The following is a 15,982-nucleotide window of genomic DNA, read 5'->3' as shown; positions in this document are numbered from 1 at the left end:
GGGGGAGCAGGTCCCTGATGGGAGGGATCATGGGACTGCAAAAAGACTGGCCTGGTTGGAGCAGAGGAAGCAAGGGGGAGCATGTCGTGAGAGGATTGTTGGAAACGTAGAAAGGGCCAGACCCTGCAGGCCTTGGTGGACAGGTTATGGCGTTTTATCTTAAGAACATCAATAAGCCATTGATGAGTTTTAAACAGAGAAGTGACACGATCGGATTTCTGTTTCCAAGTGACCGTTTGGACTGGAAGCAGGGTAGGAAAGGAAGCAGGGAGACCAGTTAGGGGCTTTTGCAGATGCTCGGGTAGGAGATGGTGTGCGGGGTTAACTGGATTAGTTAGCAGTGCTCTCTACTTACAAATATAGGAAATCTGGCCAACAATGGTTTAAATGAAGAGGCGTTTATTCCTCCTTACCGCATTTAGGCCCAGAGGAAGGCAACTGCTTATGTTGGTTCCAGAGCTCAATGATTCCAGGACTAGCATTTTTGTGATTCTCTAGGCCTTTCTCTCCTGTTGGCAAGATAGCTGCTTGAGCTCCAGGCATTGTGGTTGTATTGGAGCCTAGAAGAAAGGTGGGGAAGGATGGTACTAGCAGGCTCCACCCTTTTTATCACAAAGGCAAACTATTTCCCAGAGACCATCAGATTTTTATGTATATATCATTACCAAAAGTGAATCCTGTGGCCTCCAGTTACATGGGGTGCTGGGAAAGGGGAAAGAAGGTTGAGAGCGAGTTTTAGCTAGTCAGGCAACAATGATTTGGTGGATATGGAAAGAAGTGGGCAGATCTATTTTTAGGAAGCAAAATCCATAGGACTTGGTGATGGACGGAATTATGAGTCCCCTCCTTGCTTGTTTTACCTCCCTATTGATTAGCAAGTAAGAGGGTGGCCGCCAGAGAATGTGATGGTAAAGCAGACTATACGGGAGGGAGACTATATACGTCCGTCTACATCAATGAAATCTTTTCTTTAGGAAATCCATAAACTGGGTATCTCCTTCCCTCAGTAATTTGTATTTGATTACAGTTTCGTATGTGGACATTGGGGATTTTTGAAATCCCAAATAAAGGCTTCACATGAGGGGATTATATTGTGTAACCTTTTAGAGTTTATAAAATGGCTTCATATACATTTTATCATTTGATATGAAGATCCTGGGAGATAAATGAGCAGGCATCATTAGGTCACTTGTCTAGCGTCACACACCTTCTGCTTTTAGAACTTGTGCTTTTTCCACTCGACAGTGCTGCCCTGTAGGACATGGGTAAGGGAGGCGGGGGTAGCTTGTCTAGAGAGGGACAATGACAGGGGCCAGTCTCGCCTGAGACTGGAGCTGGGAGAACGTGGATTGTTGCTAAAGAGGCTGAAGTTGGATAAGATCTTGATGGAGGCTCAGAGGCTTGGCGGCAGCACCTGTGTGGGGCGGGACCGAGGAGTGGGGGGAGCCTGGGAACGTCCACATTTGGGAAGCTTCGTGTGAGACTCCAGGTCGAGGTGATCACAGGCAGAGCAAATGAGATGGTCTGGGCTTCTGCCAAAGTGGGCTTTCGTGCTGCGAGTCTCGAACATTCGTTCCACCTGGGTCAAGAAGAGGAGGACCGTGATGTGGATGAAGGACCAGGCTATCAAAATTTCTTTCCAAAGCAGGGAGATGCTTCCAAGAGCTTTTCCAACAACTGCTTGTGAGGCCATTTGGGTCTGAAGTCACCTCTGCTTCCCCAGAGAAGGGAGGTGGAGGAGAAGACTTGTTGTCTAGAGCCAAGCAGTTGATATCTGTGAGGTCACCCCCAGTTCCTTGCAGGCAAGATAACCAACAGCTTCTTCAGTCCAGATCACAGGGTGGGCCATATCTCACCCTCTCCTCTGTGGAAGATATCCAGGAGACTCCACAATTCTTTTCATTGTCTCACATCCCTCAGGGTCAGGAAGTTCTTCCTGATGTCTGACTGTGTCTCTTCCACTACTATTAATCATGCCTGCAGAGCTAGCTCTTCTTCCTGACATCCCTGTGTCTAATAATGGCATCATTAGTCTTCCAGTCACGGCTGCTGCAAACTTCAGAGTTGTCTTCCTTCCTGACTCTCTCTCTCCCCCACCTCATCCCGGTATTTGCCAAACCCTAAATGTCTGCTGGAACTCTCACAGCCCACCCCTAAAAACTCCTTATTTGCCCACCTCTTCTGCCTTTGTGCCTCCTGTTTCCTTCTCTGGGAACTCTCTCTCCCGCGCCACTTTGTCTTTGGAACACACAGCCTTCTTGTTCTCCATCCCAAACACATTCTTCTCTGGGAAGTCCTCCTCAATTTCCCTCTATTGGGTCTGGTCTTGTTTTCATCTGAACTAGTGTAATGTTTTGCTACCTCTTTCTAGTCCAGTCATTTATTCGTCTACTTGGTGAACATTTATTGAGGACCTGCTCTGGACAAAGCCCCGAGTTAGGTGTTGGAGATTCAGAGATAATTAGGATATGGTTCCTAGCCTGCAGTAGACCACATTCTAGTTGGGGAGACAGAAACTGAAACAGACAATTTCAGTGCAGTATTATGGTTTCTTTCATGGGGGAACCAAGGGTGCTATGAAAGCCCAATAGAGACACATAACCCAGAATAAGAGTACAGAAAGTCTTTGAGGGTAGGTGGGGCTTCATCTGAGTAAGTGTTAGCCAAGGGAAAGAGTTGAGGGGAGTAGATGGAAGGAGATTCTAGGAGGAGGGTATAGCTTGTGCAAAAATACAGGGACCTAAAATAACCCTGTCGTGTAGGATTTTTCCCTTGTTAGACTATAAGCCTCTCGATGACAGAGACCACACTTAGATTACCTCTATACTCTTCTCACTCAGTCTTGCTTAAGGTAGCTGCTCAACAAATTTTGTGGAATGGAATTGTATTTGAGGGCAATGAAAGGAAATCTCAGTGGCTCAGCACCACGGACAGATCACACAGACACCTGCAGTTGGAGGTAGTCCAACCTGTAAGCTCATTTGCATGTATTTGCATAATGAAGCCAACTTCATTTCCCTGGGGGTCCAAAGGCTCTGCATCATGGGGGATCCTATCAGTCCTGGTTTGGGGGGTTGGGAAGGGAAACTGTCAAGGCCAGAGACTGGTCCTCTGAGGACTCTGGGACAATCTCTTTCTTCCTTTGCTCACTACCCTTTTCTTTGCCATCAGGAGCCAGTGATCCTGAGCCTTCTGAAGTTAGGATTCTGTCTGGTGGTGGAGATCCTGACACCAAGGATGGGAAACCCCGGATGGTGAGTGGTAGGAGTCTGGGAGATGGGGAGTAGATCGAGGTTCTGAAATCAGAATAGCTTGGGTTATTCTGGAAGCAGCCTGAAACAGTGGGTATGGAGAGGTGGTGGTGGGGAGGAAGGGAGGCTGGGTCTCGGAGGTGCTGCTGTGTGGAGTCTTTGAGGCTGTCATCCCCTCCTAGTCAGCAGATGGCCCAGGAGCCTGGTCTGGGATGAGGGAGGGCACCGTCTGCCAGCTCCTCAGTCCCTGTCCCTCCTGCTGACACCCCCTCCTGCCGTAGCTCCTGTCCTGGCAGCTCTGGAGCCCTGACTGGAGGCAGTGCTTGCTGAGAGCTGACCTCTCTGTCCTGTAGCCTTGGCAAGCCTGGGATGGGGGCCAGAGGCACTGGTTCTGACGCCTTCTCTCTATCACCTCCCTGCCCTGCCAGCCCACTGTTCCTGGGAGGAGGAACTCCTGAGTTCCAATCCCAGTGTAGGGTTTAGATGCTGCCTTGGACAGCCAGTGTTCCTCCTCTTTATGGTTTCTCCTCCCTTGGTGACTCCCATACAGTGGAATGGGGGTGGCCGATGGGGGTAAAAGGCAAAAGGGGAAATTTCCCTGGGGAACACTTGGAACCCAGAAGAGGAAGAGGCAGTCATCTTAGGTTATTCCTTCCTGTCTCAGCCCTGGAGTGGGTGGGTGGGGGGTTGTGGGAGGGAGGAGAATGAGCCTGCAGCCAGATGGAAGGAACAGGGTGTGGAAGGAAGGGGAGGGGGTGGATACGTAGATGTGGGTCCAGTGTTCTGTTTGGTTCCTGCTGCTGGAGGCTGTGACCCTGAGGCCTGGCCCTTCACAGCAGCGGATATGGGGTAGGGTTGGGGCAGAGATGTGGCTCTGGATCAATTTGCCTAAAGCCGGCTTGTTAAACGCTAGATCACCTAATGACTGGTTTCTTTGAAGATATATTTTTTTAATGTCTGTTTGGGTATCCTTTTATTTTTGGTAACCTAAGGATTTTTACAAACCCATTTGGCTGAGCGGATTTTATCTCGTGAATAAGTGTTTATCAGATTTGCAGCATTTGATGAATGATGGCATTATTTTGTGCCCTTGTGAGTGTCTTTGTCTAGGATGACTGTTTTAAGGCATTTTAAGCTCATTTGGGGAAAGATAGTACAATTAATCACAATAAATTGATATGCATTACCTAAAGGGTTACCAGAATACCTAAGAATAGAGTTTTAGGTAAAGTGGCCTGTTGTTCGATCCGAATCCTTTTTCTTCTTATTTTCCCAGGAGGTTCCTGGGGCCTGGCCCCCAACACTATGAAGAACCCTTGCTGAGGCCATGAGGGGTTACCATGGCGACCGCGGTAGCCATCCCCGCCCAGCCCGCTTTGCCGACCAGCAGCATATGGACGTGGGCCCAGCTGCCAGGGCCCCGTACCTGCTGGGCTCCGGGGAGGCCTTCTCCACTGAGCCCCGCTTCTGTGCCCCGAGAGCTGGCCTGGGACACCTTTCTCCTGAAGGGCCCCTGAGCCTGAGTGAGGGGCCATCAGTAGGTCCTGAGGGAGGGCCAGGGGGGGCCGGGGTTGGGGGGGGTAGCAGCACCTTCCCCAGGATGTACCCCGGCCAGGGCCCCTTCGACACCTGTGAAGACTGTGTGGGCCACCCTCAGGGCAAGGGTGCCCCCCGCCTGCCTTCTACACTCCTGGACCAGTTTGAAAAGCAGTTGCCAGTTCAACAAGATGGCTTCCACACGCTCCCATACCAGCGAGGTCCAGCAGGGGCCGGACCCGGGCCAGGGCCAGCGTCCGGCACTGCCCCGGAGGCCCGCAGCGAGAGCCCCAGTCGCATCCGGCACCTGGTTCACTCTGTGCAGAAGCTCTTTGCCAAGTCCCACTCTTTGGAGGCCCCAGGGAAGCGGGACTATAATGGGCCCAAGGCTGAGGGAAGAGGTGGCTCTGGAGGAGACAGCTACCCTGGCCTGGGCTCTGGAGGCCCCCACACCTCCCACCACCACCATCACCACCACCACCACCACCACCACCAGTCCAGGCACGGCAAGAGGAGCAAGAGCAAGGACCGCAAGGGGGATGGGCGGCACCAGTCCAAGGCCGCTGGCTGGTGGAGCTCCGATGACAACCTGGACAGCGATAGCGGCTTCCTGGCGGGTGGGCGGCCTGCTGGGGAGCCTGGTGGGCCCTTCTGCCTGGAGGCTCCAGACGGGTCCTACCGGGACTTGAGCTTCAAGGGGCGCTCGGGCGGGTCGGAAGGCCGCTGTCTTGCCTGCACTGGTATGTCCATGTCACTGGATGGACAGTCGGTCAAGCGAAGTGCCTGGCATACCATGATGGTCAGCCAGGGCCGGGATGGATACCCAGGGGCCGGGCCAGGCAAGGGGCTCCTGGGTCCGGAGACCAAGGCCAAAGCCAGGACTTATCACTATCTGCAGGTGAGGCTTTGGTGGGGGGTGGGCACAGGGTCCTCAGCCTTCACTGGTCTGTCATCCAGGGAGCTATCAGAAGGGTTGGATGGGAGTCAGTTGTCCCTGTGGTGGAGGCCTGGAGGCAGGGAAGTTCCGCCCTGCCTCACTGTGTCACCTTGAGCCCCTTTTGGGATCTCGCTCTCCCCATTTGTACAACGAGGGAGCCCTTCTATTCTGATATTGCATATCAGTGCCAGGAAGACTTCCCTTTGACCTGCTGTTTGGACAAGCTGTGCCGGCCTCTGTCTCCTGAGCTCGGAGGCAGAATGAGGTTGAGGGTAGGCAGTGGACAGGACAGCGTGGCACTCTCCGGCTGTAGCTTCCCTTGAGATTGGAGGTCAGCCGTTGGAAAGCAGCTCTCCTGCCCCTAGGCCTTCTCCAGACCTCTTTTCTGCTCAGATCTGGGTGGTCCAGATACTGTTTGAGTAGGAAGGTCAGTTATTTCCAGAATGTGCCTCTGCTGGGGTATGTCATGCTGGGGTGCCTGCAGTAGGATGCCATGAGGCCAAGGAAGAGCCCTGGGAGCCTGTCCTGTGGGTTTGCCTGGGCTGGGGATACACTGAAGTCCGAGCCCCAGATTCAACACCAGGGCAGGGCTTCTTGGGAGTGGATGGCACAGGTGATAGCTGGCATGCTGTTCCCAGCATGTCTCCCCACTTGTACGGTTTCTGCAGGTGAGGCCAGGAGCTCTGACCCCTTCTGCTTAATGGCATCCTTATCCATCCCACACTGTCCCCTCTCCATCTCCTTATTGAGGTGGGGTCAGGGCTCTTTTCACCATCAACCTTCCTCTTCTCTGCGTCAGGCCCCTCTCCTATCCCCCCTGGCTCGCTTTTTTTTTTTTTTTAAGTTTTATTTATTTAAGTAATCTCTACTCCCAACATGGGGCTCAAACTCACGACCCTGAGGTCAAGAGTTGCACGCTCTTCTGACTGAGCCCGCCAGGCGCCCCCCTGGCTTGCTTTCTTGAGGCCTCCCATAGGTTTAGGAGGAAAAGTCAATACAAGTTCTGGAAGTCCAGCAGACTTGGAGTTATGCCCCAAACCCACATGCCACACATTTAGTCCACAGTCATTCACTCAGTGAGCATTTCCTGGGGGCCGTGGATGCAAAGATGATACAGACGTGGCTTGTGAAGAGCTCACGGGGTCGGTGGGATAGACAAGGAAGCAGGTAGCATAGAGCGGTGAGGCTGTGACAGGAGAGAGCCCCGGGTGCCATGGGAGCACAGAGGAGGCACCTCTCCCACCGGGGGTGGTGGCGGCTGGGGGCTGCTCACTGCAGCTTTGGGGGAGGAGGACTCCTGAGGTGAATCCCAGTGGAGCTGGAGCTGGAGTTGGTCGAGCGCAGAAGTGGATTAAGGGTCTTCCAGGAAGAGACTACGGCATGTTCAGAGGTACAGAGAATTGACCTTGCATGTGTCTTTTGGGTGTCCCCAGCCTTGCTGGTAAGTTCTTCCCACGTTAGGGCTCTCCTGGGTGGAGAACTTACGAGAGAGCTCAAGGGAAAACATAGGGACACGTGGAAGCAGGAAGGGCCATGTGGAAGCAGCCAGTAGGGAAGGGGGAGACTTCTAGGATTCAGGACTTCTGGGTGGCCGCCTCCCCGGGGAGAGAGGTTCTCTAAGCTGGGAATTGAAGGGTCCAGCAGAAAGGGCCGAGGAGGGGACACCACCCCTCCTTCTCCCCCATCTGAGCCCTGGCCATCCCTGGAGCCTCACTGCCACACCGCTGCTCCCTGCTGCTTCTCCAGGGCTGTCCTGACCTCTCTGGGGGCTTCCTTTTTAGCATGCACCTCACAGTGTCCTGCAGAGGAACGAGGAGCCGCAGTGGCTGTGCAGTGGGAGCCCCGCAGTGTGGCAGAGAGCGCCCTGGCTGTCCCATCTGCTGGCCTGCCTCTCTGCAGAGCACAGGGAAGGGATCCCTCAGGGCTTGGGGGTCCAAGGCATCTTAGGATTGCAAAGTCAGAGCCCCTGTGTGGGAGAACTAACAGACTGTAACGGGCTGTGCCCAAAAGCGGGGGAAGCTGGCCCCATCGGACTAGGTGTTTTTGTTGGATCCTTAACCCTTTGGTTGAGACCCTGTTTCTCCCACTGTGCCAGCTGTCCCTCAACCCTCTCCTGAACCCCTCTTTCTACTGGAGCCCTTGTTCCTTTATGGAGTCCCGTCTCCTCCCTGTGTTCCCATCTTCAGAGCAAGCCTCTCCTCATTGAGCCCTGCCCCTCCCTGTGGATTCCTTCCATCTTGGGATCCCATTCCATCCCTGGGTCACTGTTCTCATTTTGATTTCTGTCCTGTCACCTAGCCTCACCCCCTGAGTCTCTGTCCTTCCCTGAACTCTATGTTCTCCCTGAATCTTGACGCCTCTCAAAGTCTCCATCCTCACCCCGTTCAGCCTGTTCCTTGCAACAAGTGTTTGAAATCTTCCCCACCTGCCCCAGCGCTCTCGCCCATGCCTCTGCTTATACCTCATTCTTCCTTGTGTAGGCCAACCATCACAGGCTCCCTCGCCTTCCTGTCAGCCCACCTACAGACTCATCTAGATCCCCAGCCACCCCCGTCCCCATCCTTCTTGGCTCAGAGAGAAAGCTAAGACCACTCATCCCAGGCTAATCCTTCCAGCAGGGCTTGAGCCCATCGCCCCAGGCTCCCCTCTGTCTCTGAACTGCCCCCCACCACATTGAAAGACTATCTTTATCTTTATCTTTATCTTTATCTTTATCTTTATCTTTATCTTTATCATCTTTATCTTTACTGGCTCTTCTCTTATCCTGGAAGTATGCCCAGGTCTCTCATCCTAAAAAATCCTTCCTTCTCTCCTTACCCCCTGCCATCTCCCGTCTTCCCTTCATACCCAAGTTCTTAGAGCACAGAGTCTACGTCTGTACTTCCTTTCATTCTCCCCTTTACTACAGTCTGACGTCCACATCCCCTGTCCTCTAAAATGTTCCGTCAGTGGTCACCAGTGGTCTCATGAGAGGTCTCCTTGAAAGACACCTTTCAATGCTTATAATAATAATAGCTAACATTTATTGAGGACTTACTATGTGCTGGGCACACTATGTTGGCTTATTTATCCTTCCCACCAACGCTGGGACGTCAGCATAATTGTCATTACCAATTCACAGACGAGGAAACTGAGAGAGTAATCAGTTTTTGCTTAAGTTCGCCTAGCAAGCGATGGGGCAGGAATTTAAACATGGCTCTGACTCCTGAGCCCGAATCACTAACCTCTGAAAGCACTGTGGCATTTGACATTATCAACTCCTTTTATTCTGGAAATGTCTCCTGTTTCCATGACATGGCATTCTCCTGACTTCCCTCCTACCCCTCTGCCCACTCCTTCTCAGGTGACTTCATAGGCTTTTCTTCCTTTCTTGCAGTCCCCTTTTTAAATGTCACTGAATCCCTCCCCAGCTCTCTTTCTTTCCCCTGGGCTGTTTCATTCACCCCTGTGGATTCGCTGCCGCCCATGACTCCCACGTGTCTGCCTCCAGTCCAGATCTCTCCGCTGAGCTCCAGAACCGAACACAACCACCTGCTCAGCATTTCACTGCCGAACTTAAGATGCTTAACCCTAACCTATCACCTCTCCCCCAGACCTGTTTCTCTGGGATTCTGTGGCTCAGGGAGCGACAGCACCATCCCCCAGGTCCTCAGCCCGCAGCCTCCCAGTCACCCGCGGCTCCTCCCCGCCCCCTCGCCCCCTCGCCCCCTACGTCTAATCAGACTCACTGATGCTCCTTAACAGCTCATTTCCATCTCCTCGTCCCCCTCATTGTCATGGTCTTAATTTAGGCTCATCATCTCTTGCCTGGCTAACAGTATCAGCCTCCTAATTGGCCTCCCTCCTGCCACTCCATCCCCTGCCCTGCTCCCGGCCCTACACAGCGCATCCCCCCCCTTTGGACTGTCAGAGCGCTCTTTCTGAAACAAATCTGATGGCACTTGCCTGCTTGGAGCCCTCTGTGGCTCCTCAGGGAAGGAGGGAAGAGTTGGAGGATTTGGGGTGTCAGGAGGTTAAGAGGAGGAAGGAGAAGGGAGAAGGAGGGGTGAAAGGTGATACGTCACTGCCGGGGTGGGTCAACACAGGTCACTTTGGCCTCGGAGCTTCGGCCTCCTGGCTCCTGGTACAGGACCTCGATCAAGTAGTAAGAGGTGCGTGAAGAGTGATGAGGCATCTCCCGGAGGGGAGGGGACCGCCGGAAACCTGACCTCTGGCTCTGCTACTGCATGTCCCCGAGCGAGGCGGGCTCCAGCTAGCAGAGCGCCCCCCACTGGCAGTGGGGACAGAGGGTCCTGGCTGCTCCGTGCAGTAGGGCCGTGTCTGAGAGACAGAAGCCCCTATCCCTGCAGGTGCCGCAAGATGACTGGGGGGGTTACCCCACTGGGGGCAAGGACGGGGAGATCCCCTGCCGCAGGATGCGGAGCGGCAGCTACATCAAAGCCATGGGGGATGAGGAGAGCGGAGACTCAGACGGCAGCCCCAAGACATCTCCCAAAGCGGTGGCCCGGCGCTTCACCTCCCGCCGCTCCTCCAGTGTGGACCAGGCCCGGATCAAGTACGGACAGGGAGGGCCAGGGGCTGGGGTGGGAAGCTGGTACTGGGTCCCTGCGGATGTGTGTGGAGTGCGTACCAGGAGGGTTCCTTGCGTAGGGTTCATCTGGGGAGTCTCGCCCTGCCCCACGTGAAGAGGGGTCCCTGGTGATCGCTGCAATCCAAGCGCCTCGTTGGGAGAGTCCCTTTACCCAGGAGTCTCGTGGGAGGACCCTGGCTGAGGTGGGGGGGGGGTTCCGAGGGATAGAACCCGCTCAGGGGCCCCTTTCTAGCAGATGCCTGTTCTGAATATGGAATGTTGTCCTTTCCCAGCTGTTGTGTCCCTCCCCGGATCCATCCCCGGAGCTCCATCCCTGGCTACAGCCGTTCCCTCACCACCGGACAGGTAGGGACAGTCCAGCATGATTTAAGTCCCATACTCAGCCTGTGCCTTAAAATCAGAGGTCCAACCCATGGAGAGAGCACAGGTCTGGTTCTGGGGGAGCTGGGAAGCCTGCCTTGGGATTCCTGAAGCTGACTCAGACTGGGGGTCTCAGTCACATCCTTCAAAACCACCAGGGGTCCTCAAAGTGATGAGTTTGTAGGGGCGACATCAGGTCTCTGAGGTTCCCCAGCTGTGTCCCAGCCTGATTAGTCCCAGTTCACCCCGTGCGAAGGGCAGGTATGGTGGTACAGACCGGAGATAGGCAGAGCTGCTGTGGGAGAGATGCCTGCACTTGAGTTCTTCTCCCCCTGGCCCCCCCGCCCCGGGACTGTTAGTGAGACCCAGCAGAGCCTCTGTCTTCTCACCTTTAAAATGACAGTAGTAGTGATATTTATCTCAGGGCTTTTGTGAGAGTTCAGTGAGAAAATGTATGGAAACACAGGGTACCTGGCCCCAGATCGGTACTTTATAAATGTGAGTTCCACCCCTAAGTGTAGACTTTGCCCCCAACCAAGCTGAGGCATGCATGATTACATGCGTGGCACCGATAGCAATTCCAGCTCAGCTACTTACCAGCTGAGTGACCTGGGGCAAGTTAGTTGACTTTTTTGAGCCCCACTTTCTCTTTAAAAATAGGCATCATAATAGTGTTCTTGGCCCATAGCCAGCACTCAGGAAAGGTTAGCTATTTTTACTGTTTGCTGGGGAAAAAAAAGGGAATGCAAAAAAGCAAAGCAGAAGAGTGTCCAGATTGGCTCCCATTGTTTGCTGCCACGGCCTTTGTTACATTTCCTGAATCAGGGAATCTGATTGGCACAGCTGTCTTTTCACATCAGACTAGCCTATGTTGATAAAGCCAGTGGTTAATGCTCAGTCCTCGTTTTACTTGACCCATCAGCAACATCTAACACAGATGATGACTCTCTCCTTCTTGAAACACCATACTTAGTTGGCTTTGAAGGCACCATAACTTTTAGGTTCTCCTAGATTCTCTCTCTGGCTGTTTATGCTTAGTCTTGCCACCAGCGCCTCTCCAACTCTCCAGGATCTGAACACTGGATTTTTCCAGGACTTAGTTCCTGGACTTCTCTCGACACTCACTCCTTAGGTGAGCTCATTCAGGCTCATGGCTTTGAGTATTATTGAGGGCCCGATGACTTCCAAATGTGCATCCCCAGCCCCAATCCTCCCATAATTGCCAGGCATGTGTGTCTAACAGTGTATCGAAATCTCACTTGGGTATTTAGTAGACATTTCAAACTTAAGATTTCCGCAGTGGAACTGCTAGTATGTGTATCCTCTTCTCCTTCCCCTTCAAAATGTCCTGCTCCATCCACTGTCTTCTCCATTCCAGACAATGGCAACTTTATCCTTCTAGGAGCTCGGATCCAAAGTCTGAAGTCAGTCTTGACTCCTTTCTCTGTCTCACGTCCCCCAATCCAGTCCTTCAGCAAATCCTGTTGGTCCCACCTTCCAAGCATATCCAGGATCCCAGCACTTCTCACCACCTCCACTGCCACCACTCCAGTCTACGTCACCATGGCTTTTGTCCGGGCTCTTCCCCTGCCCCCTAAGTGGCCTCCTGCACGTGCCCTCCAATTCATTCTCAGCACAACCCAGAGCAATCATTTCAAAATAGAATTGCATTCACTCAAAACCCTCGTCTTACACAGAGGACTTTACTATGACTTCTAAGGCCCTGCATGATCTGTCACTTGCTACCTGAGTTCCTCTCCTAATGCTGCTCCCTCCCCCACCCATTCCAGCCACACTGGTCCCCTTGCCACTCCTCTGACACCACAGGTGTGCTCCAGCTTATTGTCTCCTTTTGTTTTAGGTATGTCTTTTATAAATAGTTTAAGGAATTTATCTTACATCTATTCTGACAATTGCTTGAGGGTTTAGTACATTTATATTTATTGTGATTACTGATATGCCTGGATGTATTTTCTTGTTTTATTTTGTGTCTTTATTTCTCCTGCCTTTTGGGCGATGCTTTTCTGCTCCTTTGCTACTTTCTTTTGGATTAGTTTTCCTCATTTTTCTTACTACCAAATCCCACACTGGCTTGGCAGTTCTATATTCTGTTTTCATTCTTGTGGTCACTCTTGTAATTTTCATGTGCATATCTGACTTAGCAAAGTCTAAATTTGATGATTTCTTCTAAGGACACTTTTGTTTTGACCACCTCTTCCCTTCTTACCTGTACATGTTGCCCGGTATTTTAGTTCCATCTTCTTTTAACCTCTCCAAATTAGTTTTGTTATTGTTGCTACATTTTATGGTTTTAGTACGTGGTTATGTAGACTCACATTTGTACCTCCCCCCATACCTTCTAACATTCCATTCCTTCCTTTTAAATATACTTGAGTAATTTTTTTTTCAGTCAGTGTCTGTTAGTAGCAAACTTTGCCTTTAGCAAAAAATGGAGTCTACCCTCATTATTTAACATAAATCTGCTTATTTTAGAATCTTAGATCAGCATTTATTTTCTCTCAGTGTTTTGAAGATATTCTTTTGTCATCTGTCTTCTGTTGCTGTTGGGAAGTCTGCAATCAATCTAATTGTCTTTGTGGATGGTTTTCATTTCTTTCTGATTGCTGTTGAGACCTTGTCTTTGATTTTGGTGTTCTGCAGTTTCACTATGATATGTGTGTGTGCTCCTTGAATCTAAAGATGAATGCTATTCATCAAATCTGGAAAATTCTCTCATGGTTACTGTTTGCTGGCACATCTTTTTTTCACTCTTTTACTTTCAACTTGACTACTTGTGCTTTTTCAAAAAACCCAATCTAACAATTTCTGCCTTTTGAGCGAGGCTTTCTTGTTCATTCACATTTAATATGGTTATTGATATGGTTGGAGTATAATGTCATTGTTTTTCCTCTGTTCTTTCTTTACTGTCTTCTTTTGTATCAAATTAATGTTTTAGGGTCCCACTTTAATTTCTTTGTTATTAATTCCTTTTTACTATGTATTTGAGTTACTAGAGTTGTTCTAGGAATTATGTGTATCATAACTAATTAAAACCTAATTAATTCTGGTAAAATATAGAAGCACTGCTCCAGCATATCTCTTTTTTTTCCTCTCCCCTCTTTGTGCTATTATTGTCATGTACATTTTCTGTGTATATGTTATAAATCTAACCATTATTACAAAGTAATGATGATGTTATAATAATAGTTTTGTAAAATTTTGTGCCTTTTAAAGAAGTTGAGAGAAAAAGTGAGAAGAGTGTATCTATAGCGTCTTTTATATTTGTCATTTCTGGTCTCCTTTCTCTCTTCCTATGGATTTGAGTTACCATTAAGTGTCACTTCCTTTTAGCCTGAAGAACTTCCATTAATGTTTCTTGTAAGATAGGTCTGTAACGAATTCTTCAGTCTATATGTATTTGGGAATGTCTTTAATTTTACTTCATTTTTGAAGAATAGTTTTGCTGGATATAGAATTCCTGGTTGACAGTTCTTTCTTTCAGCATTTTGAATATTCCATTCCACTGTCTTTGATGCTTTGATGAAAAGCCAGTTGTTAATCATATTATTGTTTTCTTGTGTGTGAGAATTGTTTTTCCCTTGCTGCTATTAAGATTTTGTCTTTGTGGCTTTCAACATGTTGACTGTGATGTGTCTGGCTATGGATCTCTTTGTATTTAACCTACTTTGAATTTATTGAGCTTCTTTAATCTGTAGATTAATGTTTTTCCTCACATTGGGAAAGTTTTGAGCTGTTATTTCTTCAAGTATCTTTTTCTTTCCTTTTCTCTCTTCTTTTAGGGTTCCCATTACATGTATACTGCTTTGTGTGTTATTATCCCATAACTCTCTGAGGTTCTATTTGTTTTTATTCTTTTTTTCTCTCCATTTTTCAGATTGGATAATGTATACTGATCAACTTTACTGATCATTTCTAACGCTAAGCCCTTCTAGTGAATTTTTCACTTCATTTCTTGTACTTTCCAGTTCCAGAATTTCCATTTAACTCTTTAAAAAAATTCTGTTTTTTTGTTGTGATTTTTTTATTCATGAAGTCATTGCTGTGCTTTCTTTTAAATCTTTAAACATTACCTTTAGTTTCTTTTAATATATTTGTAATAGCTGCGTCGCAGTTTTTGTCTGATAAATCAAACATTTGGGGATATTGACATTTTCTTGCTTATTTGCATGTCTCATAATTTGTTTTTTGTATACTGAACATTTTAAGCGGTATATTGTAGCGACTCTGGATTCTTACCTTACCTTTTTAAAAATTTTTAAAATTTACCATCTAGTTAGTTAACATACAGTGCAATATTGGTTTCAGGAGTAGAACTCAGTGGTTCATCACTTATATACAACACCCAGTGTTCATCATAAGTGCCCCCTTAATACCCATAACCCATCTAGCCCATCCCCCACCTCCCTCCCTCCATCAACCCTCAGTTTTTTCTCTATTGTTAAGAGTCTTATGGTTTGTTTCCCTCTCTCTCTTTCTCTCTCTCTTTCCCCCCTTCCCATATGTTCATCTGTTTAGTGTCTTAAATTCCACATATGAGGGAAATCATAGGGTATTTGTCTTTCTCTGACTGAGTTATTTCACTTAGCATAATAACCTCTAGCTCCATCCACATCATTGCAAATGGCAAGATTTCATTCTTTTTGATGGCTAAGTAGTATTCCATTGTGTGTGTGTGTGTGTATATATCTGTATCTCTCTGTATCTATCTGTATCTATATCTATATCTATATCTATATCTATATCTATATCACATCTTCTTTATCCATTTTTGTCAGTCAGTGGACATTTGGGCTCTCTCCATTGTTTGGCTATTGTTGATAATGCTGCTATAAACACCAGGGTGCATGTATCCCTTCGAATCTGTATTTTTTTATCCTTTGGGCAAATCCCTAGTAGTGCAGTTGCTGGGTCATAGGGTAGCTCTATTTTTAACTTTTTGAGGAAACTCCACACTGTTCTCCAGAGTGGCTGCTCCAGTTTGCATTCCCACCAACAGCGTAAGAGGGTTTCCCTTTCTCCATATCCTTGCCAACACCTATTGTTTCTTGTGTAGTTAATTTTAGCCATTTTGACAGGTGTGAGGTGGTATCTCATCATGGTTTTGGTTTGTATTTCCCTGACGATGAATGATTTGGGCATCTTTTCATCTGTCTGTTAGCCATCTGGATATCCTTCTTTGGAAAAGTGTCTATTCATGTCTTCTGCCCATTTCTTAACTGGATTATTTGTTTTTTGGGTGTTGAGTTTGATGAGTTCTTTACAGATTTTGGATACTAACCCTTTATC

The 15,982-nt window shown here is 49.0% G+C and overlaps 1 protein-coding gene across 2 annotated transcripts in view; it reads left to right on the top strand.

Annotated features, from left to right (window-relative positions):
* DLGAP3 (DLG associated protein 3) overlaps positions 1-15,982 on the top strand; it is a 57,530-nt gene that overhangs the window by 14,051 nt on the left and 27,497 nt on the right. The window contains exons 2-5 of one of the 2 annotated variants that reach the window (XM_034648904.1): positions 3,172-3,254; positions 4,528-5,685; positions 10,074-10,279; positions 10,588-10,660. In XM_034648904.1, coding sequence (XP_034504795.1) covers positions 4,579-5,685; positions 10,074-10,279; positions 10,588-10,660 — 1,386 coding nt within the window. In that variant the 5' untranslated portion in view covers positions 3,172-3,254; positions 4,528-4,578. Of the gene's footprint in view, positions 1-3,171; positions 3,255-4,527; positions 5,686-10,073; positions 10,280-10,587; positions 10,661-15,982 lie in introns of those variants that run through there. The other variant, XM_034648908.1, reaches the window with a different exon arrangement.

This window comes from Ailuropoda melanoleuca, chromosome 2 (assembly GCF_002007445.2).
Source record: "Ailuropoda melanoleuca isolate Jingjing chromosome 2, ASM200744v2, whole genome shotgun sequence".
Taxonomy (NCBI): domain Eukaryota; kingdom Metazoa; phylum Chordata; class Mammalia; order Carnivora; family Ursidae; genus Ailuropoda; species Ailuropoda melanoleuca.
This window is presented reverse-complemented; position numbering and strand designations above follow the sequence as displayed.